The 24542-nt window shown below is 46.2% G+C and overlaps 1 protein-coding gene and 1 long non-coding RNA gene across 12 annotated transcripts in view; one reads left to right on the plus strand and one right to left on the minus strand.

Moving 5' to 3' along the window:
• Window positions 1-376: 376 nt before the first annotated feature.
• The window catches only part of AP3B2 (adaptor related protein complex 3 subunit beta 2), a 51909-nt gene continuing 27743 nt past the window's right edge, over window positions 377-24542 (plus strand). For 5 of the 11 annotated variants that reach the window (XM_087878191.1, XM_060689440.2, XM_087878192.1 and 2 more), the window contains exons 1-8: window positions 7418-7973; window positions 10995-11070; window positions 12042-12116; window positions 13171-13266; window positions 13937-14097; window positions 15640-15706; window positions 20301-20483; window positions 22772-22948. In XM_087878191.1, coding sequence (XP_087734317.1) covers window positions 7717-7973; window positions 10995-11070; window positions 12042-12116; window positions 13171-13266; window positions 13937-14097; window positions 15640-15706; window positions 20301-20483; window positions 22772-22948 — 1092 coding nt within the window. In that variant the 5' untranslated portion in view covers window positions 7418-7716. Of the gene's footprint in view, window positions 684-7393; window positions 7974-10994; window positions 11071-12041; window positions 12117-13170; window positions 13267-13936; window positions 14098-15639; window positions 15707-20300; window positions 20484-22771; window positions 22949-24542 lie in introns of those variants that run through there. The other 6 variants (XM_087878194.1, XM_087878195.1, XM_060689445.2 and 3 more) reach the window with 5 other exon arrangements.
• LOC132711161 (uncharacterized) lies at window positions 15576-24342 on the minus strand. Its single transcript, XR_009621994.2, has 2 exons — window positions 24258-24342; window positions 15576-15722 (listed from the first exon to the last, which is right to left on the minus strand). It is a non-coding gene; the product is annotated as an uncharacterized LOC132711161 (long non-coding RNA).

The following is a 24542-nucleotide window of genomic DNA, read 5'->3' on the forward strand; positions in this document are numbered from 1 at the left end:
GGATGGAAGGCTGAGTCAACCTTGAGTCGGTCAGGATTGAACTGCTGGCAGCCGGCAGAGTTAGCCTGTAATACTGCATTCTAACCACAAGAAAGGAAGGAAGGAAGGAAGGAAGGAAGGAAGGAAGGAAGGAAGGAAGGAATACTCCATTCTAACCACTGACCCATCAAGCTGCCCATCGCGGCTTGCCGAATAAGCCACCCAACCACACTGCCACCCTCCTTCCAACCCGGTTTACAGGCCCCAAGGCTGAGCCCTGCCCTCTTTGCAAACCAGGAGCAAAGCTGCGAAAGAGGGGCAAGCGCTTCTCCTCTTCCCGCGCCAGCTCAAGGTTGGTTGGGGGGCGGTGGGGAGGGGGGGCGAGCCCTTGCCAGCCGGCCTGCCCCTTTAAGGGGCGGGGAGGCGCTTCCCAACCCGGCTGCAGCAGCCGCTCCCCCGCGCCGCTGACATCAGCCGCATCCAGAGCGAGAGCGAGAGGCGCTGCTGCCGGGGCGTCCCCCGTGGAAGCCAAGCCAGGCCAAGCCAAGCCAAGCCAGGCCGGCCCAGGCGTCCCTTCCTCCGCCCGCAGCCATGTCCTCCGGCCAAGCCTACAACGAGGAGAAGGGCGGCTCGTCCAGCCTGGGAGAGCCGGAGTACGGGCACGATCCGGCCAGCGGGGGGATCTTCTCATCGGATTACAAAAGGTGCGGCTCTCCCTCGGGGGAGGCGGCAGCGCAGCCCCGATCGCGTTCCGGAGAACTGGGGGGGGGGAGCGTTGCACCCCCGGGCCTCTCCCCGCCTCGGAGCACCGTGGGTGGGGAGGTGGGTCTGATTTCCTCTGCCCTCCCCCTCCCCAACGCAGCTGATGCCTCCCTGCTTTGCAAAGGAAGGATGGCCCAGATTTTTGGCTGCTCCGCGGCGCCGCTTCTAAGACCCCCCCCCACCTCTCACCCCATCTGGGGCAATGACGCCAGGAGCCTCCGGGCCAATCTGGGCCAGGAAAGGGGTCCTTCACCCCTCCCGCTTTAAAAAAAAAAAATCCCGGGCGGGGGGGGGGAAACGGAGGAGTGGGTGGGAGTGGGCTTTTTTTGGGGGGGTGGGGGGATTACGCCCTTCCTGGGTGGTAGAACGTCCTTGGCTGGTCTCTCAAGAGGCGGAGCAGATCTGACCTTGGTGGTGGTGGGATGGGAGACCACCAGGAATCTCTAGGATAGGATAGGCTGGGAAGTCAAGGAAAACATTTTGGGAAAGAGGTGGGGGGAAGCGGGGAAACACCTGTCCCAAAGCTTCGGAGTTGGCTCTGGATGACCTGCCTTGTTGAGCCAAAGAATGTTGTCTTGTTTAAAGATTGATATATATTTGATTTGATTTTTATCCTGGGTAGATGGAGATCCTGGGCAATCCAGAAGTTCAATAAATTAAATCTCTCTCTCTCTCTCTCTCTCTCTCTCTCTATCTATCTATCTATCTATCTATCTATCTATCTATCTATATCTCTATTTACTTATATACATACATATATACATACATACATTGCTTTCTTCTCCTTACATACATACATTGATATGTAGGTCTTTGGTTATTCGGGTTTTCTCCCGCGTAAAATTGGAAGTGTCTTGGTGACGTTTCGACGAAGTGCCAAGACACTTCCAATTCTACGTGGGAGAAAACCCGAATAACCAAAGACCTACATACAAACACCCGCAAAAACCTCAGAAAACATACATTGATATATACATACATACATACATCCAAATTATTGGGGTCAAATCCTGGAGTGCTCCACTCTCCTTCCCTCCAAATATTATCCCCAGTCATCCTGAAAGATGGATGGGAAACAATAAGAAAAATCGGCCTAACATTTCTGAGTGAGGTATTAGGCTAAAGTTGGGTTTGAGGCTAAAATTCCCATCTTGCCATTGGATCGTACCGTTTCTCCGCGGGCAGGGATTCTGGGTGGTGTAGTCCTAGTGCATTTGCAAGGCACCAGCTTGAGGGAGGCTGATCTTTGGGGGAGAGAAGGAGAATGGCAGTTCCATGTTGGATATAATGCAGTGGTGAAATCCAAATTTTTTTACTATTGGTTCTGTGGGCGTGGCTTGGTGGGCATAGCAGGGGAAGGATACTGCAAAATCTCCATTCCCACCCCACTCTGGAGCCAGCCAGAGGTGGTACTCAAAATTTCCGCTACCAGTTCTCCAGAACCTGTCAGAACCTGCTAGATTTCACCCCTGATATAATGGTCAATGCCATCCCACAAGAGTTTTGAGTGATATTTGGATCCCCTTTGGAGAAGCATCATTTTGATTCTGGTTCTGCATCACAGCTTTGTATTTCTAAAATTTGAGTCGTCATATTAGTTTCTTGCACTGGCCATTACTCGTTTTTGTGAGTAGAAGCTGAGATGTTTTCTGCCTAGGATACTGATGGGAGAACAGCCTTTCTGTACAGGTGGTATCACTTGAAGCGGTTTTAGCACTGAAAAAATAACCCTGCTTTGTTCCAGCTCTCTGGTTCAAGGTAACCTGGAATAAAGAAAACCACACTTTGATTCCACTGTTTGACCAAAAAAAAAAAGGTCACAAAAATCTAATCTTTTAGCTGACTGGGCAGATTGTGTAAATCAATGTGGTTTTGACTTCATGAAGTGTATGAAGACATATCAAGATTTAAAATATGGTTTATGGTTTAGCGTGCTGTAAGAATTCAGTCTGTGTTGGCTTGTTCAGTGAACCATGCCCTCATCTCATGTGGGGACTCATCCTATACACCACATCTGGGTGATTTGGCATGCCATGAAGAGATCTAAGGCCTGGTAGGGCAGGGATAACATGGCAGAATGAACAGGAAGATGGAGGTATGGCTGTGTCAGCAGAGACAGTCTCTGAGGGCAGGCCCTTTTTCCAAGACATGTGAATGAGCTGTGTGGCCTTGGATAGAGAAGCCAATTGGTTCACTCCCCTTGTACCCAATTCAGCCTAATAATTGGGATCTTATTTGGATCAAGGCAGGCTATTTTTACTGTCCTTAAAAATGTGTTTGAATCTTTCTTTCAGTATGAAAGAAATCTTTGGATGGATGCATGGATGGATGGATATGAGACTAAGTTAATATCAGGTCATACTATTCTTGCTTGTTGAAAGTGGCTCCTTAAAAGTTTCATGCAGAAATGAGCTTTTCCCATTTTGTGCTTTCTGGTGCTTTTCTTCCTTTGCTGGGGTCCCCCTGTGTGAGAAGCAAGATTTCTCCCATGAGTTGGTTAACGATGACTTATGTGCGTCAGAATGTTTTGGTTTGTTTTTGAACCCCCATAAGGACTAGAAACTTGCGAGCGCTTTTAAATGAAAGTTGGGCGTTCCTAAGGGTACCGAATTCTTCTGCCAGTACAAACCTTGTGTTTTTCTGGTAGGATGTGTTTAAAAGTAGGAAAGTTGTTGTTCTAACGTTGAGGCACCACAGCATATTGTCAACTTGCAAAGCTTTCAAGTTGCCATGAGCAGGAGGGAGGGAGAACTGAATGACACATATATCATTGCATGGTAGATTTTGAATGGGGGTGTGTGTGGTTGTGCACATTACCAGCATGGTGCCTGGTTGTGTGTTCTTCAGCGGAAAAACTCAGCTGCTCAATAATTCTGGAATTTGTGTCAAGGTGAGTTTTGCTCAATTGGGCATTTGCCAAATGTGTTGACTTTTCTCATCACCTGCGTCACCAAACGAGACATGCTTTTATGTGTGTGTGAGTGTTTTAGGGGAGGGGCTGGCAGATTAAAATCCAGGGTCTAGGTTGAGAAAGACCTCTCCCTTAGGAGCAAGACTATAAATGTAGTTTCGCCACTTCTGTGCGGTACATTGGACAGCTCACGTGCTCCTTGGATGAATGAATTGCCTTCCCTTTCTCTCCGCTTCCTTCTCGTGGTTGCAAGAGGGAAGGAATTCATTATTGGGATGACTTCTGATCCCTCTTTCGGAGAGGGGAACATTTGTAGCCCCTCTCTAGTTTTGTGTTCTTTAGCTGAAAACCGTTCCTTCAGCCTCATTTTTGTCTCCCTGTAATTCTCAGTTTACCATTTCGGGGCATCAGGAAGCCAACTCAAAACTGCGGAACTGTCCAGGGTGCTGAACCTTTTATATGTATTGTTTTTTCCCCCCCTGCAGGCTAAAAAAACCATCCAGGCAGGCAGTTTCTTGCCATTTTGATAAAAGAGGAGAAAGAAAAAAACAAAACAAAACAAGAGAACAGAAGGGTCTGTCCTAAAAGGAAGCTTGAGGTAGCTTAGAAAGCAAGGCAATAAAAGGAAGTGTAGAAAAAGAAGATAGAAATTCCTGCTGTAGGCAAAACAGTGTTGCAGGCCTTTGGCTGTGGTTGGCTTGATAATGGTTTCTTGATTAGAGTTGGTTAAGTTCAGGGAAGAAGCCACAGAGAAGCAAAGCACATTATGGGTTGTTGAGTTGTGTGGAGAGGGCCTTTGCGTATTGTTCAGCCAATACGGCCCCTTCCCTCAAGCTGCCACATGCAGCCTGGACCCCTGAAACACTAACTGTGGGGAAGATAAGAGAAGTGCCTAGAAGTGGGGAAAGTTGATGGGGAATAAATTGAGGCCTGCTAGGTGGAATTGTTGCCAAATAGCAAACATCCTCTTTACATGTCAGACCAGATGAGGAAACTGGCTTCATAGGAAGAGTCAAATTATTGAGAAAGGCTTTAACCCTATTTCTCAGATTCAGCAGCTTTAAGATACAAGACTTCCAACTATCCGTTTACTGATCATTCGAAGTTACAACAGCTCTGGAAAAAATGACTTACAACCGGTCCTCCCATTTACGACCGTTGCAGCATCCCCACAGCCACATGATCAAAATTCAGGCTACTAGAATTCCTTGTGTGTCCAATCACACTTGGCCAGTAAAGCTGTTCTGTTCTGTTCTGTTCTGTTCTATTCTTCTATTCTATGCTCTGCTATGCTGCTCTGCTCTACTCTATTCTATTCTACTCTATTCTTCTATGCTATGCTATTCTGCTCTGCTCTATTCTATTCTACTCTTCTATTCCTATTCTACTCTATTCTTCTATTCTATTCTATGCTGTTCTGCTCTGCTCTGCTCTACTCTTCTTCTATTCTATTCTATTCTATTCTATTCTATTCTATTCTATTCTATTCTATTCTTCTATTCTATGCTATGCTGTTCTGTTTGCTCTACTCTACTCTTCTATTCTACTCTATTATTCTATGCTATGCTATTCTGCTCTGCTCTATTCTATTCTACTCTTCTATTCCTATTCTACTCTATTCTTCTATTCTATTCTATGCTGTTCTGCTCTGCTCTAATCCTATTCTATTCTATTCTATTCTATTCTATTCTATTCTATTCTTCTATTCTATTCTATGCTGTTCTGTTTGCTCTACTCTACTCTTCTATTCTACTCTATTATTCTATGCTATGCTATTCTGCTTTGCTCTACTCTGCTCTACTCTATTCTGCTATGCTATGCTATGCTATATTCTGCTCTGCTCTGCTCTATGTAGTTGATGATGATTGCAGTGTTCTGGGGGTCATGTGGTCACCATTTGCAACCTTCCCAACTGGCGTCCGACAAGCCCAGTCAATAGAGTAGAGTAGGGAGGGAAGCCAGATTCACTGAACAACCGTGGCAAAAAAAAGATTGTAAAATCGGGGACACGAGTCATTTAACATCTGCTTTGCTTAACAAAGGGAATTCTGGTCCCAATTATAGTCCTATATCGAGGGCTGCTTGTACCGTCTCCTTCCCTGGACTTAAGGGATCTCAAAATTCCCTTTGCAGGCTATCTCCATGGCTCTGCACCCCAACCTACATGAGAAGTCCCAGTGAACTCAAGGGGTTTATTCCAGAGGGGAATGGTCTTACATTGCGAGTGCATTTTTTAAGAGTTGCATCTAGAGCAGTGTTTCTCAACCTTGGTAGCTTGAAGATGGGTGGACTTCAACTCCCAGAATCCCCCAGCCAGCGCTGCTGTCTGGGGGATTCTGGGAGTTGAAGTCCACCCATCTTCAAGCTACCAAGGTTGAGAAACACTGCTCTAGAGCAAGGGGGTAAAAGGCTCAATCTGGTAGCTGCAATTGTGCGACATTAAAAGGGGGGAGGGATTTGATTGTACAGTTGTAGCCTCCATCTTCATATTTTTCATCTCTCCGCCCTTTTCGACCCTATCAAATGCTTGCCAGGGAGTTACCACTCCCATAATCCCCAGCCAGCACAGTCTTTAGCTTACAAAGTAATGCATTTGGGGTGGGAATCTATCTACATAGCTGCTAGCAGTCAAAAAATGGCTTGTTGGCACCGAATCAATCCACAATTTAAATTCAATCGGGCCACTTAAGAGTTACTTATGGTACTTAGTTTTGTGTATATGTGCAAAAGTCTTTTGGGACACTTCATGTATAAGTTGTCGGGTTCATAGCCAGTAAGCTCAGATGTTATTTTGGAGTTAATTTCAATCACTACTCCTCGCCTACCTCACAGGTGGTTGTCCCAAAGGTGCTGTTTTCAAGAGGCAACTGGACTTTCTTGTTTTTCTTTGAAGACGTTTCACTTCTCATCCAAGAAGCTTCTTCAGTTCTGAGTAGATGGTGGGGAATGGAAGGCTTTATACTTTGTTTTTCTTTGAAGACTTTTTGCTTCTCATCTCAGAAGCTTCTTCAGCTCTGACTGGATGGTGGGGAATGGAAGGATCTTGCTCTTTCTTTGAAGACATTTCACTTCTCATCCCAGAAGCTTCTTCAGCTCTGACTGGAGGGGGGGAATGGAAGGATCTTGCTTTTTCTTTGAAGACGTTTCGCTTCTTATCCCAGAAGCTTCTTCAGTTCTGAGTAGATGGTGGGGAATGGAAGGATTTATACTTTCTTGTTTTTCTTTGAAGACCTTTCGCTTCCCATCCCAGAAACTTTTTCAGTTCTGACTGGATGGTGGGGAATGGATCTTGCTTTTTCTTTGAAGACCTTTTGCTTCTCATCCCAGAAGCTTCTTCAGCTCTGAGCTGAAGAAGCTTCTGGGATGAGAAGCAAAACGTCTTCAAAAGAAAAAGAACCAGAAAGTCCAGTTGCCTCTTGAAAAAAAAACAAAAACGCACCTTTGGGACAACCGGCACCTGGATGACTGAGAATCTCCCTCCTCACAGGGTGGTTGTAAGAATTTAACAAGGGGAGGGGGTGGGGTGCGGAGGAAACAAACCCATGGGCATCCGAAATATTTCCAGGGGTACCCGAAAGCCTGCTGCGGGACCCACAGGCCGTCTGCCCCCTCCCCCCTCACCATTCCCGCATGCCAGGAATCCGCTCCTCCCGGTTCGCCATCCCTCCCCCTTTCCCCGAGCGCTCCTTCGCAGACCCCAGCTGGGGTTGCAGAGCGAGGCAGCTCCTCCCTTGGGCCGCCAGGTGGCGCTGCGCCCAACGCCTTGGCGGCGGCGGCGGCGGCTGTTGCTGCTGCTGCTAGAGGAGTCGGCGGCCGGCGCGGCGTCTGGTTTCAGCGGAGCGGGCAGGCGGGGCGGCTGCGAGCGGAGTGGCTGGCGGCTCCCCGAAGCCCCGCCCGCGGCCGGGCCAGCCAGCGAGGCGGCGGAGCTGCTAACGTGGCTGGGCGGCTGAGCCGGCGAGCTCCAGCGGTTTGCAGGCGTCTGTTTGGGGGGAAGAGCCGCTCCGGGGGTGGAGGGGGAAGCCCAGCCGCCTCCTCCTCCTCCTCCTCCTCCTCCTTTTCGGACCATGCAGAAGCTGCTGCAGCAACTGCCCGCCGGCGCAGCCCACTTGGTCAAGGCGCCGCCGGCGGGCACCGAGGAGGCCAAGAGCCCCGTGCTGGTGCCCGATGGAGCGCCGCAGAGCTGGTACCGAACGCTGGAAGGCGACGAGCTGAGGCTGCTGAAGGGGCCCGACTTGGAAGCCGCCCCCGCCGGCCACCAGCAACAGCAGCAGCAGCAGCAGCAAGAGCGCAGTTTGGAGGGCAGCGTGGCGCAGCCGCTCCGGTATGGTGGGGAAAGGGAGGGGGAGAGGCAAGGAGGGAGGGAGGGAGGGGCTTGGCTCAAGGGACCACCGCCTCTGCCTCCCCTCCCTCTCCCCCCCCATCCTGCCAATCAATCAAGGGGAGGTTTCAACCAGTTGAGTTCTGGGTTGCATTCCCAAGACAAAGTAGACCCGGGTTTGCCCAGCCACGAAGTCTGGTGTCAGACTTCACTTGGGAGCAGTGAGCTGGTTGCTCCGGCTTAACCTTAAAAGGGTTGCATTCCCAAGACAAAGTAGACCCGGGTTTGCCCAGCCAGCCACTCTCGTGTCAGACTTCACTTGGGAGCAGTGAGCTGGTTGCTCTGCCTTAACCTTAAAAGGCTGTTTGAGTGTTGCAGCAGCTATCCTCACGATGGGGAGCTTGGGTTCAGCTGGTTCCTGGCTAAGGTGTTTTGTGAAACTGGCCTTTTGGGAGAGATTCAGGTCGGTGGTGAGAATTGAAGGAAAAGTAGAACTCTCTGGTGTGTCATGCAAAGGCTACTGGGGGTGTTGGGTTCACACAGCCCTGGGGGGAAAAACCCAAGTACAGGAACTCTTGTTGGTCCCACAAGGCTAAAGCTGGGTTAACGTCGGACCTGAGTTCGTGGGATCGCAGCTTTGTGCAAATGTAGTTTGCAGCTCAGGGGTGGCATTGCTGAAAACTGATTATAATTCAGTTAGTGGGAAAATAACCGCTGACGTTAGAAACACCAAAGCTGTGAGTGTTGGGTGAATCTTGGATGGTGTTTCTTCGGCTTAACCCCTTCTGCGGAAGGGGAGGGGAGGACAGCAAAATGCCCTGCTGGGTTTTGTTTTAATGTAGGACCCCGAGAGAAGAAGGATGATGATTTGATAAGATGAAAATCTCACATTCGTAGAGGGATTCCCTAAACTGGATAATGCAGAGTATTGTTGCAATCCCATGCCCCCTTGCTGAAGCCCCCCCACCCCGAATCAGTTCAGAGGATGGTCTATTTTACTTCCTTCATCAGTTGGGTTCACCAATCATGGCTTGTTTAATCATGGTTTCTTTCTGTCATAACGCACCATGTGAGCTCGGCCATTGTGGCTTATAAAATAAGGGCTAGGATTTAGTCACGCCAGTGGGTGTTGTGAGTGCTGCAGATATTTTGGCATTCATGCGAGGGGAATTGGTGCCCAATTATTCTAAGTTGATTAATTGTATCAAGAAAAAGAAAATTGGCTTATAATTGGTTGCATTTTGAGGCTGCATTTCCAGAGCAGGGACAGTCTCTTGTAAGTTACCATTCTCTAGTATTATTTCACACTCCCCTCCCCTTTACTGCTGAATTATTCCCCTTTCTACTGCTTTACACCATTTTATATTGGGGTCTATGGGCAGCGGTTTCATCGCAATGCCTGTTGAGTGCATTCAGACATGCAAAGGATTCCTTGACCGGCTTGGATGTTACTTTCAGCTTGGAGCAAGATGTGACCAACATGGTTTTAAGTGTGCCTAATTGGATCAACTCTTGTTGGCTGGATTTGCCAGTTCTTCTGAGCTGCGAATCAAGCCAGGTTTCTGCAACCTGCCTCAGTCACAGTGAAACAAGCCATTTTCTTAGTGCTACTTTTCTCACTGTCTCTGCCTTCTCACTTTCCTGTTGCTCCGGATGAATTCACCGTGTGATAAATATTTCACAGCCTTCTGTGGGATTGGATTGCTTGGGTATAAACAAGTCCCTGAGATCAAATTCCTCTCTGGATGGCGTGACCGATAAGCTACCTTCTACAGGTAGTCCTCGACTTATGACCATAATTAAGCCCCATAGTTTGGTCCCGAATCGCGATGGTCATTAAGCATGTTACATGTGACCGCACCCAATTTTATGACCTATTTTGCAAAGTCATTAACTGAATGTTGCGATTATTAAGGGAACCCTTAATTGTGTGCTGTGGGGTGTTTTTTGCTGGGGAAATGGGAAGTAAGTGACAATTTCAGGGAAAAACATTTTAAATTGTGGTCCTGTGGTTGCAAAATGCTGCAAGTGACTATACATTTGGGCTAGAATATGAACACGTGACCATGGGCCAGGTTTGAATCTGGATCATAAGTAACTTTCGGGGGTCCAAATAGTCATTATGCATCTGGTCATAAGAAGGGTTACCTGTATTCCTCCATCTTCTCTCTGCCATGTTTTGGAATCTCTTGGCAAGCACAGATTGAAGATCTGTCTGTGTGTTGGGTTCACACAATACAATAAGCCCTTATCTTGGTAGGTAGGGATTGAGGAAGATATATGAATCCATTTTATGAATCATAGCTTGTAGGGTAGCTCAACATTCTGGCCTATTGATCAAAGCATGGGTCTACATGATTGAATCCTGGCCATTGTTGTGTTCATGAACGAACTCAGCAATGATTGGTTGACTAAGCCATGATTAGTTGGGTTCACGTAACCTTCAGCTAAAATCTGAGCAAACCCCATGATGGCTTATACTGTATGCCCAGTTGAATAAACCCACTTGAGAGATTTGACTTTTTTGTTGGGAAGAAGAAAGTTGAATTCTGTTTTGGACAGAATATTCATAGAGTTACTCTTCGTTATTTTCATTAAACCTATATATGTTGGCATGTTGTGAATATCTTTCTTTTTCACCCAGTAAATAAGATCATCTTTGGACAGCAATTGACCAGATATTATGGCCAGTGTTTGTCAACCTTTCCAACTTTAAGCTGTGTGGCCTTCAATTCCCAGAATTGCCGCAGCGGGCATGCTTAAAATAATGGAGGTTGAAAAATGTGGACTTCCTTTTTTCCAGGTTTTCTTTAGTTTAGAATTGGGAACTTAATCTCTTCCCCTCCTTCCCTCAATCGGACTTTCTTTTCTCTGGCTCCCTCCACTGAGTTGGACATAGCTCCCAGCTCAACCGAGGTGGGAATTCAGCCCCTGAAGTCTACCAAGTTCACCAGAAACTGGGTCAAATACACCGGGACTCCCATTGTTTTGAATTCCTGCAACGGTCTCTGTGTTTCTTTCCAGACATGATGATCTCAAGGAGATGCTGGACAGCAACAAGGATTCCTTGAAGCTGGAAGCGATGAAGAGGATTGTGGCAGTGAGTATCTCTTCAGTGCTGTCACATCTGTTTAAGATTGTTGTTGTTGTTAGTTGCGAAGTTGTGTCCGACCCATCGTTACCCCATGGACAACATTCCTCCAGGCCTTCCTGTTCTCTACCATCCTCCGGAGTCCATTTAAGCTCACGCTGACTGCTTCGGTGACTCCATCCAGCCACCTCGATCTCTGCCGTCCCCTTCTTCTTTTGCCCTCAATCTTTCCCAGCATTAGGCTCTTCCCCAGGGAGTCCGTCCTTCTCATTAGGTGGCCAAAATATTTGAGTTTCATCTTCAGGATCTGGCCTTCTATTTAAGATACGCACCCTTTGATTCTGAGAAGATGCCCAAGACTCAACTTATGGTCCAGCATGAAGTTCTCTCCTTCTCTTTACAGAGAACAAGATCCAGCATCCCCCTCCTCTCTGGTTTGAAGGACTTGTGTGAAGGTTATCCTTTCTCCACTTAATGACCACCTTTTGTTTCCTGGTCAAAAAAAAATACAATCCCTTGAGGTTTTATGAAGTGGATCTTGAGGCCAAAAACGACTACGAGAGTGTGTCATCTCATGCTTTCTATCTAAAGCAGTATTTCTCAACCTTAGCAACTGTAAGATGAATGGACTTCAATTCCCAGAAGCCATGGCTGGCTGGGGAATTCTGGGAGTTGAAGTCCACTCATCTTAAAATTGCTAAATTGAGAAACAGATTTAAAGTTTTCAGAGAGGTAGCTTGCCATCACAAGAAGGGTCCAAAGCAGAGGTCTTCAAACTTGGCAGCTTTAAGACTTGTGGACTTCAGCTCCCAGAATTCTTCAGCCAGCAGGCTGAAGAATTCTGGGAGTTGAATCCACAAGTCTTAAAGCTGTCAAGTTTGGGGACTCCTGGTCCAAAGGGACCATAGCATTTGATGATGGATGTTCCCTACACCGCATTCTCCACTAACTCATCCCATGGCTATTTGTCCTGCCCCCAGATGATAGCTCGAGGCAAGAACGCATCGGACCTCTTTCCAGCCGTGGTCAAAAACGTGGCTTGCAAGAATATAGAGGTAAGTCATCTCGTGCATGCATTCCCTCAGTCTACACATTGCAATAAACTGAAAAAAGCAGAACCAAACTCCAGTCGTGTGGTTAGCCAACGGTGGCTCGTGGCCTAGTGCAGCATAGCCAAGGAGAGCCAGAGAAGGATGTTTCTCTGCTGAAGATGCTTCTAATTTTTTGATGGGTTTCAGCAAGGCGGAGAACCCCTTAGGTTTTCAGATTGTAATTTTTATTACCATATTTTTCAGAGTATAAGACGCACCTTTTCCTCCCCCTAAAAGGGGGTGAAAATTTAGGTGCGTCTTATACACCGAATGTAGCCCCGCCCACCCACTGGCCCCCACCCTTTGGCTTCTGCCTCCCAGCAATTTACCTCCTTGCAGCAAGCAGCAAGAAGAAACAGCCCGTTTCAGCTTCACCACAGCCTAATTAGCACAAGTTGATTGGATCGGCCTCCCGACTCTCAGCTGTTTTGCTCTCAGCTGTTTTGCGCAGGCCTCTGCTGCTTGTTTGCAAGGAGGTAAATTGCTGGGAGCAGATTTTTTTTTCAGCTATGCTATGCTAGCTAGGCTATTTGCTGTTTGCTGCAATGAGGCAAAATTGCTGGGAGGCAGAGGCAGATTTCTTTTTCTTCTTTTCCTCACCAAAAAAGGTAGGTGCGTCTTATAGTCCGGAGCGTTTTATACTCCGAAAAATACGGTATATGCACATGACAACAAACAGGAAGAGCCGCCAACTAAAATTTTCCGAGGGCACCAGGTTGCCTCCCTCTGGCCTAAGTAAATATTAAGTAATAATGAGAGTTTTAGTAAACTCAAAATTATTTTCTGAATAAAGGTCCATGCGACATATATGCTAATGCTGCTGGGGACTTCCGGTTTAAACCAGGAAGCAATTGTCTTGGTCCAAACCCCTGCTTAATCCTGTGGATGTTGGTTGATTATTGTTCAGTTGTTAAGTCACGTCCGACTCTTTGCCAAGCGGAAGGGGTTGATAGCTGAAGGAAGAACATAAGCCAAGTTCTCAGTTCCGGCCTGATCCTTCTTGCCATTTTCCTGCCAGGTGAAGAAACTGGTTTACGTCTACCTTGTCCGATATGCAGAAGAACAGCAAGATTTGGCCTTATTATCAATCTCGACTTTCCAGCGAGGACTCAAGGTTGGTCATTGATCTACTCGGAGGACAATCCCTTCTTGTAGGGCGTGTGCCGATACAGAAGGTCTTCGAATTAGGACTGTCATCGGGACTACAGTCATGATATGGTCATAAAGGGATCAGACCGGATTCAATTTTGCGACTTTTCTTTTGTGGCAAACCCAGCAGTCCGTCATTAAGCAAGCCGATTATTCACTCGGGGCCAGCAAAATCATCATAAATAGTGGCCACATGACACTGTAAATCAGGGGTCTCCAACCTTGGCAACTTTAAGACTTGTGGACTTCAACTCTGGGAGTTGAAGTCCACAAGTCTTAAAGTTGCCAAGGTTGGAGACCCCTGCTGTAAATGACTGTAAATGCGAGCCAGTTGTCGCACGACCACAGGGGAACACCTGATGTTGGGAGATCAGGTTGTAAGTAGCTCTTGGGGTACCTGTTGTAATTTTGAACTGTCACTGAGCAACTGGTCGTAAGTCGAGGACTACTTGTAACGGGGACAGGAGTGGAATGGGATGTCCGAATGCGTTGAGCACTGGAGGTGGTTGCCTCTGACATCCAACAGGTTTACCTGTGTCCTTATGAAAGCGGGGTTCGCTTGAAATCTTCCAGCTGGGAAGAATGTTTGGCAGCCCTTTGAGAGGGTCCCCTTCCCAATTTCTTCTTGGCTCCAGGATCCCAATCAGCTGATTCGAGCCAGCGCCCTCCGGGTCCTCTCCAGCATCCGTGTCCCCATCATTGTCCCCATCATGATGTTGGCCATCAAGGAGGCGGCATCGGACATGTCTCCGTATGTGCGCAAAACCGCAGCTCACGCCATTCCTAAGCTGTACAGGTAAGGGGTGATCTCTTCCGAAACATGGCTTGGTTGTGCCAATTGCAGCTGTTGAGAGATTTGGGCAGCAGGCAAGGGTGCAAAAACCAAGGTCTTTTGAGGTTCCTTGATCTAGAGGTGAAGGCATCAGACGAGAAACCAGGAGATGGTGAGTTCTAATCCCGCCTTAGGCTTGAAAGCCAGTTGGTTGACTCTGGGCCAATCACCAGGAGACTCTGAATTCTAGTTCCACTTTAGGCATAAAATCCAGCAGGTTGATTTGGGGCCAGTCACCAGGAGATGGTGAGTTCTAGTCCCGCCTTAGGCCTGAAAGCCAGTTGGTTGACTCTGGGCCAATCACCAGGAGACTGTGAATTCTAGTCCCACTTTAGGCATAAAATCCAGTAGTTTGATTTTGGCCCAATCACCAGAAGATGATGAGTTCTAATCCTGCCTTAGGCTTAAAAACCAGTTGGTTGACTGTATGGGCCAATCACCAGGAGACTGTGAATTCTAGTTCCACTTTAGGCATAAAATCCAGCCGGTTGATTTTGGGCCAATCCCCAGGAGATGGTGAATTCTAGTCCCACCTTAGGCCTGAAAGCTGTCTGGGTGAGTTGGACCAATCACCAGGAGATGGTGAGTTCTAGTCCTGTTTTAGGCATAAAAGCCGGGTGGGTAACTTTGGGCCAGTCCCTCTCTTTCTCAATCCAATCCACCTCACAGGGTTGTTGTGGGGAAAATAGGAGGAGGAAGGAGTATTAGATATATTTGCTGCCTTGAGTTATTTATACACATAATAAATGCAGGGTTTTAAAAAAATCTAAATCTAATCGGTTAGATATAAGTGCTAAAGCAATTGACCAAGAGGCTAGCACACAGGTGTTAAATACCGTATTACAGTGTGCTTGGCTTACATCCTTTTGACCGCCTGTTTGCACAGGGGTGTGCAAAATTTCTGGCCCGGTGCCATGTTTGTTCTTTGAAAAGTATGCAGGGAGGCACCTTCCCATAGCATAACAGAGCAAGGACAAATACACCAGAAAGCAGGGTAAAAGCTAAATAAATATGGGGAGATTAAATAAATTCATTTTCATTAAAGACACTTAACACGATGGGTTTAATGATGGTCTCCTTTTGTGGGAAGGAATTGGGGAAAGCCCTGGAGTGACTGCCAAAGCTTTTGAGGGTGTCATGTGGTCCTAGATTTTACTGTGGGCTTTTGTGCGTTAAACACAACTTAACGGCTTAACGCACTGTAAGCCGCCCTGAGTCTCCGGAGAAGGGCGGCATGTAAATCAAAATTAAAAAAAAAAAACATACACACACACAGAGACACACAACATATATACAGACAGGCGTGTTTCTGTGTGAATGAAGGGATGAAGTTGGCCTGTGAATTTCAAACAGTGAATCGTGTTTAAATGCATCTCTTTGTCTTCATCTCACGGGCCAAAGCTCAGCCCAACGTGAAGTAATTCACATTATGGTAGGGACACGGTGTGTTGACTCAGCCTTTAAGAAAAAGTCTATGCACCCAATGGCTTTGTCTGTTCCTTGCAGCCTTGATTCCGACCAGAAAGACCAGTTAATTGAGGTCATTGAGAAGCTGCTGGCCGATAAGACCACGGTGAGTAACACTGTCTCTGGAGATAAGGGAAGAAAGTTGAGAAAGGAAAAAAAAAAATGAATTTGCAAAACGCTTTAGGAATGGCATCTTGAGATAGCATTTCCCAACCCTGGTTGACTCCCAGAATTCCACAGCATGCTGAGAAGGGGATCCTGGGAATTGAAGTCCATGCACTTTTAACAATATTAATGCTGGTTCGAATCTCACCAGGCTCAAGGTTGACTCAGCCTTCCATCCTTTCTAAGGTAGGTGAAATGAGGACCCAGATTGTGGGGGCAATAAGCTGACTTTGTATAAATATACAAAAATATGAAGGCTATTGCTTAACGCATTGTAAGCCGCCCTGAGTCTCCGGAGAAGGGCGGCATATAAATCAAATTTAAAATAAAATAAAATATATTTATTTTATTTATTTTGTTTTATTTCTATACCGCCCTTCTCCTGCGGGACTCAGGGCGGTCTACAGCCAGGATAAAACATAGCATATAAAATTTAAAAAAACATTTTAAAAAACAATTAAATAATTTTGGCCCGAATTTAAAACAACCCAATTAAAACCGAATTCGATTAAAAAACTGAGAGGATGGGATCAAGGATGGGATGGGAATATTCATAAGGCAGTGGTGGGATTCAAATAATTTAACAACCGGTTCTCTGCCCTAATGACCAACTGGGTGGGTGTGGCTGGGTGGGCGTGGCCAACTCGATGTCACTCATGTCAAGCGGGGCTTCACCTCGCCTGGCCTCTTGTGACCATGGGGGATGCTACAATGGTCGTAAGTGTGAAAAACAGTTGTGTCACTTTTTTCAGTGCCTTTGTAACTTTGAATGGTCATTAAATGAACTGTTGTAAGTCAAGGATACAAAAATACAAAAAGCTTCTAGGCTTGCAAAAAGCTGCCCTAAATACCAATAATTAGATTAGAAATATCTGCAAGACGGAGTTACAAATCGGGCAGGGTGCCAGAGCACCTTGAAGAATTAAAATAGTTAAAATGCAGTGATAACTATCAGCTGCCAACGCTTGCTCATAAAGTGAAACCCTTTGGCAGAGAGGTCATTTAAGCTCTCCAGAAAGAGCACACCCAAGTGAAGAAATCCTTAGGACCATTTGCACCACTTAAAGATACCAGCTGGTCTCACTCACCTCACAAGATATCCTAAGGAAATCATCCAGATTTAAGGAAAGATCACATGCCCCCCAGAAAGACAGTAAAAAAAATGCCAAGCTTGCATCCTGCCTCTTGGAAGTACACCCCAAAAGGACAGTGCCAGAACCACTAAAGCAGGGAAGGAAGACCCCCTCCCCAGATAGAAAAACCATGAGGCAGGAAAAAAAATCCAATATCTTCATAAACTGCTTAGATGAGGGAATAGAAGGGGAACTCACCAAATTTGCAGATGATACTAAGCTGGCAGGAATAGCCAACACCCTAGAAGACAGGCTCAAGATCCAAATGGATCTTGATAGACTTGAACACTGGGCCCTATCTAACAAAATGAAAATCAACGGAGAGAAAAGTAAAGTCTTACACTTAGGTAAGAAAAACCAAAAGCACACATATAAAACTGGGGGAAACTAGGCTTAATAGCAGTGACTGTAAGAGAGATCTTGGAGTCTTAGTGGACAACCAGCTAAATATGAGCCAGCAGTGTGCAGCGGCAGCTAAAAAAGCCAACGCAATCCTAAATTGCATAAACAGAGGGACAGAATCAAGATCAAATGAGGTACTAATACCACTCTATAAAGCCTTAGTAAGACCACACCTAGAGTACTGCATCCAGTTTTGGTCACCACACTATAAAAAAGATGTTGTGACTCTAGAAAAAGTGCAGAGGAGAGCAACCAGGATGATGAGGGGCTTGGAGGCTAAAACATACAATGAACGGTTGAAGGAACTGGGCATGCCTAGTCTAGTGAAGAGAAGCTGTTTTGCAAAGCACCTGAAGGCCAAACAAGGAATAATGGATGGAAACTGACCAAGGAGAGATTCAACCTAGAAATAAGGAGGAATTTTCTGACAGTGAGAGCAATCAACCCATGGAACAGAAGTTGCCTTTGGAAGTTGTGGGAGCTTCATCACTGGAGACTTTCAAGAAAAGATTGGACTGCCATTTGTCAGAAATGGTGTAGGGTCTCCTGCTTGAGCGGGGTGGGGGGGGTGTTGGGTGTTGGACTAGATGACCTACAAGGTCCCTCCCAACTCTGTTAATCTATTAATCAAACACAATACAAATACTTAAATCACAACCATTTAAATCCTTTTAAAACTAAAACACAAGCTCATTGCCTGAGCTCACTCCCCAGGCAAGTTCAAGTGTAAACACTTGAGATAAGCCTAACAACAAAGAAAGCAATTAGCGCTAGATTGAAGCAAAGGAGCAAACAGAGTATCTGTTGCTTGTTAAACTATTACCAGAACAAATAGACACAGGAACTAGCCAGGTTTCTGAATCCTCCTCCTTTTCAAGCACAGAGATTAACCTTTTTCCTTCCAAACAAAGCTGAATAGGAAAAATTATCCCATCAATAAACACAGGATTAAACGTCACCAAAAACCAGTTTTAGACCAAAACTCAGAAAGGGTATGTAAACTCATGTTTGAACGTCAATCTTTCTAGCTAGCCAAGAATGTCTGAATGTCACTCTTGGTTCCTTGTCATGAAAGCTTCTTTCCGGCAGCTCTGCTTCATTATTAAATCATTTCTTCAAAGTGCTGGGGAGTATTTCCTCCCAACAGCAGTGTAAAAGCTTAAAACAACTCTTCCCCTTTAAGAAAGTCAAGCCCCAGCAAAGCCCTAGCAAGGGGGGGAAGAAAATCCCCTCCGGAGTCAGTAAATTTGGGCATACTGCCAAGAACCTTTCACTGTTAGATGTAATAAGAGTTAACTGAGAGGCAGTTTCTGTAAGCAGGGCAATAAAGTTTAGACTCTTACAGAATTAGCCCTGTAAAGTGGGAAAAAAACAAAAGGAGATTTTTTTCCAACAACTGGTTCTCCGAATTGCTTAGAAAGTTAACAGCCGGTTCTCCCGAATAGGTGCGAACCAGTAAATTGAGCATGACTGTTCTAGATTAATAGGTTACCCAAGTGATACTGTTTGGATTATGAGCTGCAGTGCTGTACTTACGAGACCGCCTTCTGCCGCCAATAGCCTCCCACCGGCCAGTACGCTCACACAGAGTGGGCCTCCTCAGGGTGCCGTCCGCCAGACAATGTCGGCTGGCGACCCCCAGGGGGAGAGCCTTCTCTGTGGTGGCACCCACCCTCTGGAACAACCTCCCCCCAGAGTTACGTACAATAACAGACCTCCGGATTTTTCGTCCGGCCCTGAAAACCCATTTATTTCAACTAGCTGGGCTGGCTTGAGTCAAATTTTAAACTGATTTTAAATTGGAATTGTTTTAATCACGGCCAAAAGATTTAATTATTTTAATCAGTTTTTAGATTTTGTATGTTTTGTATGTATGTCTTGTTTTTATTTTCGGCTGTTCACCGCCCTGAGTCCTATATTGGAGAAGGGCGGTATAGAAATTTAAACAAATAAATGAAATAAATAAATAAATAAATACTTCTGCTGCCTGCCGGCTTCCTGTAATTTGGCAGTTCGAATCTCACCAGGCTCAAGGTTGACTCAGCCTTCCATCCTTCCGAGGTGGGTAAAATGAGGAGCCAGATTGTTGGGGGCAAGAGGCTGACTCTGTAAACCGCTTAGAGAGGGCTCTAAGTCTAAGTGCTATTCCTTCCTTCCTTCCTTCCTTCCTTCCTTCCTTCCTTCCTTCCTTCCTTCCTTCCTTCCTTCCTTCCTTCCTTCCTTCCTTCCTTCCTTCCTTCCTTCCTTCCTTCCTTCCCAGTGGTTAGAATGCAGTATTGCAGGCTAACTGCCCACAATCAGGAGTTCAAGCCTCACCAGACTTAAGGTTGACTCAGCCTTCCATCCTTCCAAAGTGGGTAAAATCGGGACCCAGATTGTTGGGGGCAATAGGCTGACTCTGCAAACCGCTTAGAGAGGACTGTAAAACACTGTGAAGTGGTATATAAGTGTTATTGATAGTGCCCTTCCTTCCTTCCTTCCTTCCTTCCTTCCTTCCTTCCTTCCTTCCTTCCTTCCTTCCTTCCTTCCTGTGGTTAGAATGCAGTATTGCAGGCAAACTCTGCCCACAACCATGGGTTCAATCCTGACCGGCTCAAGTTCGGCTCAGCCTTCCATTCTTCCGAGGTCGGTAAAAATGAGGACCCAGATTGTTGGGGGCAAAAGGCTGACTCTGTAAACCACTTAGAAAGGGCTGTAAAGCACTATATAAGTCTAAGTGCTATTATTAGGCGCCGGATAATCCATAAAACCTCATGCTTCATTTTTGTGTTCAGGGTGCTACAAGAGTTTAAAGAAGGATGAACTGATAGGGAAGACTAAAAAAAAAAAAAAATCCATTTTAAAAAGGGACTTACAGTCACTTGGTCTCCTTTAATAGGGCCAAGAAAGAGCCTTCTCACAATTGTGGAAGAAATCTACAAAAGATGCTTGCTCCCCTCCTCCCTCTGAATCTGCCCATGCTCTTCATTTGTGACTTGTGTTCTCTGTCCTCTTGTCCAGTTGGTGGCTGGCAGCGTGGTGATGGCCTTCGAGGAAGTCTGCCCTGAGCGCATTGACCTTATTCACAAGAATTACCGCAAGCTGTGCAACCTGCTGATCGATGTGGAGGAATGGGGCCAAGTGGTGATCATTAACATGCTGACTCGCTATGCTCGCACCCAGTTCCTCAGCCCCAACCTGAATGTGAGTCAAGGAGCAGGTGACATAGATGTCCCCCTATCACAGGGGTGTCAAGGTTGATTTCATTGAGGGCCACATCAGGGTTGTGTTTGACCTTGGGGGGCTGGGTGTGGCTGAGGTGGGCGTGGCCAGCTTGACATCACTCATCGAGACCGCCTTCTACCGCATAACTCCCAACGACCGGTAAGATCCCACAGAGTCGGTCTCCTCCGGGTCCCGTCAGCTAAACAATGCTGGCTGGCGGGCCCGCAGGGGAGGGCCTTCTCTGTGGCTGCCCCGGCTCTCTGGAACCAGTTACCTCCTGAGGTCCGGACCATCCCCACCCTATTGGCCTTCCGGAAAGCGGTGAAGATCTGGCTCTTCCGGCAGGCCTGGGGCCGTTGATCTCGCTCTTGCGATCCGGCGAGATCCGGCCATGAATGGTGTGAATGAGTTTTAATGTTTTTAATGTTTTTAATTCTTAAATGTTTTTTATAATGATTTTAAATGCATTGTGAGCCGCCCTGAGTCTTTGGAGAGGGGCGGCATACAAATTGAATAAATAAATAAATAAATAAAATCGTGGCTCCATTTTTGGCCGTGATAGCCCCCAGATCTCTGCCAGCAAAAATGGGGTTCGGAGGTGGGGGTGGTGGCCTGCCCGGACTCCATGTTTGCTGGCAGAGGGTTGCAGGAGGCTGTTGAAGCCGAAAACAGCTCGGGAGGGCTGTGCAGAGGCACCGCGGGCCAGTCTTTTGCTGTTTCCAGGGTGGCTCCCTGGGCCGGATCCGGGCCCCGGGGCATTGAGATTGATATCCCTGCCCTATCAGATCCTTTAGTAGCTCCCTGAATAGGATGTGGTGCTTTATCCAAGCACGATTCTCAGAGGATTCTGTTCAGCAAGATTTATTGAGATGGGTTGGAGGTTAGCAAGCCCACGTTCGAGACCCAAAGTGCTGCCATGAGGCGGGGTGAGTTTCCACCCTTTGCTCCAGCTCCTGCTGAAGACATAAAAGGACCCCCCCCCCAACTGGGCATCTCACGGGCAACCGTGATGTCACCAGCTAATCCTTTCAATCCGGAAGCACTTCAGTGCTTCTGACACGATGCAGTTGAGATGGGAAAGGGGTAGTGTGGTGGAATGCAGTCTGGATTCCCTGGAGGGAGGAGCCGCATTCCAGAGGAGTAAGAGACGGCCAAGTCTGGTTGGGAGGGGGAAAAAAAAAGAGTTAAGAAGCAATTCTGAGAGTGAATGCCAAGAGTGAACTGGGCCTGGTGGCTCAGCAGACTGATAGCATTGTGATTAACACCAGCTGTCTGCAATTACTGTAAGTTCGAATCTCACCAGGCTCAAGGTTGACTCAGCCTTCCATCCTTTCAAAGGTAGGTGAAATGAGGACCCAGATTGTGGGGGCAATAAGCTGACTTTGTATAAATATACAAAAGTATGAAGGCTATTGCTTAATGCATTGTAAGGCGCCCTGAGTCTCCGGAGAAGGGCGGCATATAAATCAAAAAAATTTTTTTTAAAAAATTGCTTTGGTTTGGCAGGATTTCTGTCTGTAGGTGAGGAGAACAATAAAGGAAATTGCTCAGAAGTCCTTCCACGGGTCTTTCTTGGTTTTTGGGGCCTGACAGGCAGGGGTACAAGAATCCTAACAAGGGAACATATTTTCAGCTTAGAATCAATGTATCCCAGAGGGACATTAAAACGGAAATGTTCTGAATCTCTTTTTCAGAGACTTAATGGTGCATTGGAGAAAAGGTTATGGGGAAATCAACAAACTGGTTATTTACATTCCCTGAATCTTTTCTCAGTTCAAACATCCAACCGTAATACTGTCAGGGTGACTGGGGGTCAGAGTTATTAGCCATGAGAACTTGAAGCATCTACATTTCAAGGGCACCCTACCTGTTTTTGTGCAAAACTGCCCCCTCTCCCCCCAGGGCCTTGTTATGTTCTTAGAACAGGATGTCCCAGTTCCCACCACATGTTCGATTTGACTAGAACAGAGCCGAATAGCTTGTGATTGCAAGAAGCACAATTGTCTTTGTATACTCGGTGACTCAGACCATCCCTACTGAACCAAAATGCGATTTATTTGTTCTTGGGAGTCTAGCATATTATGCAAAAAGTAAGCCATTTTATTTCACGTAACGATGGGAACTAAATCAGACGATCGGGTTGAGGGCTCAATGAGCCCAACTAAAGGAGCGATGTAGAGCAGGTTAGAGGTTGTTTGCAGATTGGGGTGGGGACAAAGGACCATGCGCTCCACCTCAAATACCTTTCGTTGTTTTCTGATGGACAGGAATCTCTGCTGGAGGAGAGCGCTGAGAAAACCTTCTACGGATCCGAAGAAGAAGATGCCAAAGACGACAAGGCCAAGTCAACGCCCTTGGCAAAGCGCAAGCCTTACGTGATGGATCCTGACCATCGGTTACTACTGCGCAACACCAAACCCTTGTTGCAAAGCCGCAATGCTGCAGTGAGCCCTTTTTCTGGGGTTGGGGGTTGGGGGGAAGCTTGCCTTGAAAATTAAGAAGCCCCCTCCCCTCTCTTGGGGGGGGCACCAAAACGGGTGAAAAAGAAAAGAAGAAAGGGAGATAGACCCTATGCAAGGGCATTCTCGGTAGTCATGCCAATTGAACTTGAAGGTTATGCCATTTTGTGGCTGGCCTCAGAAAAGGGGGCAGGGCCAATAGGAATGGGGTGGAGCTAGCTGAACCCTAGTGAAAATAGTAGAATAGAATAGAATAGAATAGAATAGAATAGAATAGAATAGAATAGAATACAATAGAATACAATACAATACAATACAATACAATACAATACAATACAATAAATACAATAAATACAATACAATAAATACAATGCAATAAATACAATGCAATAAATACAATACAATAAATACAATACAATACAATACAATACAATACAATACAATACAATACAATACAATACAATACAATTCTTTATTGGCCAAGTGTGATTGGAGACACAGGGAATTTATCTTTGGTGCATAAGCTCTCAGTAGACATAAGAAAATATACATTCTTCAAGAATCATAAGGTACAACACTTAATGATAGTCATAGGATACAAATAAGCAATCGAATCATACTAGGAAACAATATAAATCGTAAGGATACAGCAACAAGTTATAGTCATAAGTGGGAGGAGATGGGTGATAGGAACGATGAGAAGATTAATAGTAATAGTAATGCAGACTTAGTGAATAGTTTGACAATGTTGTGGGAATTATTTGTTTAAGAGAGTGATGGCGTTCGGGAAAAAATGTTCTTGTGTCTAGTTGTTCTGGTGTGCAGTGCCCTATAGCATCGTTTTGAGGGTAGGAGTTGAAACAATTTATGTCCAGGATGCGAAGGGTCTGTAAATATTTTCATAGCTCTCTTTTTGACTCGTGCAGTACACAGGTCCTCAATGGAAGGCAGGTTGGTAGTAATTGTTTCTTTCTGCAGTTCTAATATACCTAATCTAATATAGTATATTATATAATACTGCTTCACAGTGCTTTACAGCCCTCTCTAAGCGGTTTAGAGTCGGCCTCTTGCCCCCAACAATTTGGGTCCTCATTTACTGACCTTGAAAGGTTGGAAGGCTGAGTCAACCTTGAACTGGTCAGGATCGAACTCCTGGAGTGAGCAATGAGTTAACCTGCTATACTGCATTCTAACCACTGCATGGCTCTTACTTTTCTCTCAGTCTTGAAAATCTTAAAGTGAAACTTGACCTTATTCTGTGAAAAAAAAACAGTTATCTGGTGGCAATTCTTACCCATCCCGAGTGTTGATAACTTTGACACAAGTTTCAGGCATTACTTAAGAATTTTGGGCAAGAAGAACAGATGATTTCTGAGTTTTCCCTTCCTCCACGGAGTATTTTCTTTTTTCTTACTGGTCTGCTGTCCACCCCAGATTCCTTGCATTTGGGGATTTTGGAGGTTCTGCGTTCAGCTGATTCTTCTTGATGGCCTTATTTCATTTTGGTGACTACAGCAAGCAGATGAACATCTTTGGTGGTTCTACCGGCTTGTGTCACAATGACCTTCTCTGTTTTTCA

This window comes from Pantherophis guttatus, chromosome 13, assembly GCF_059756535.1.
Source record: "Pantherophis guttatus breed Tessera chromosome 13, ASM5975653v1, whole genome shotgun sequence".
Lineage (NCBI taxonomy): Eukaryota > Metazoa > Chordata > Lepidosauria > Squamata > Colubridae > Pantherophis > Pantherophis guttatus.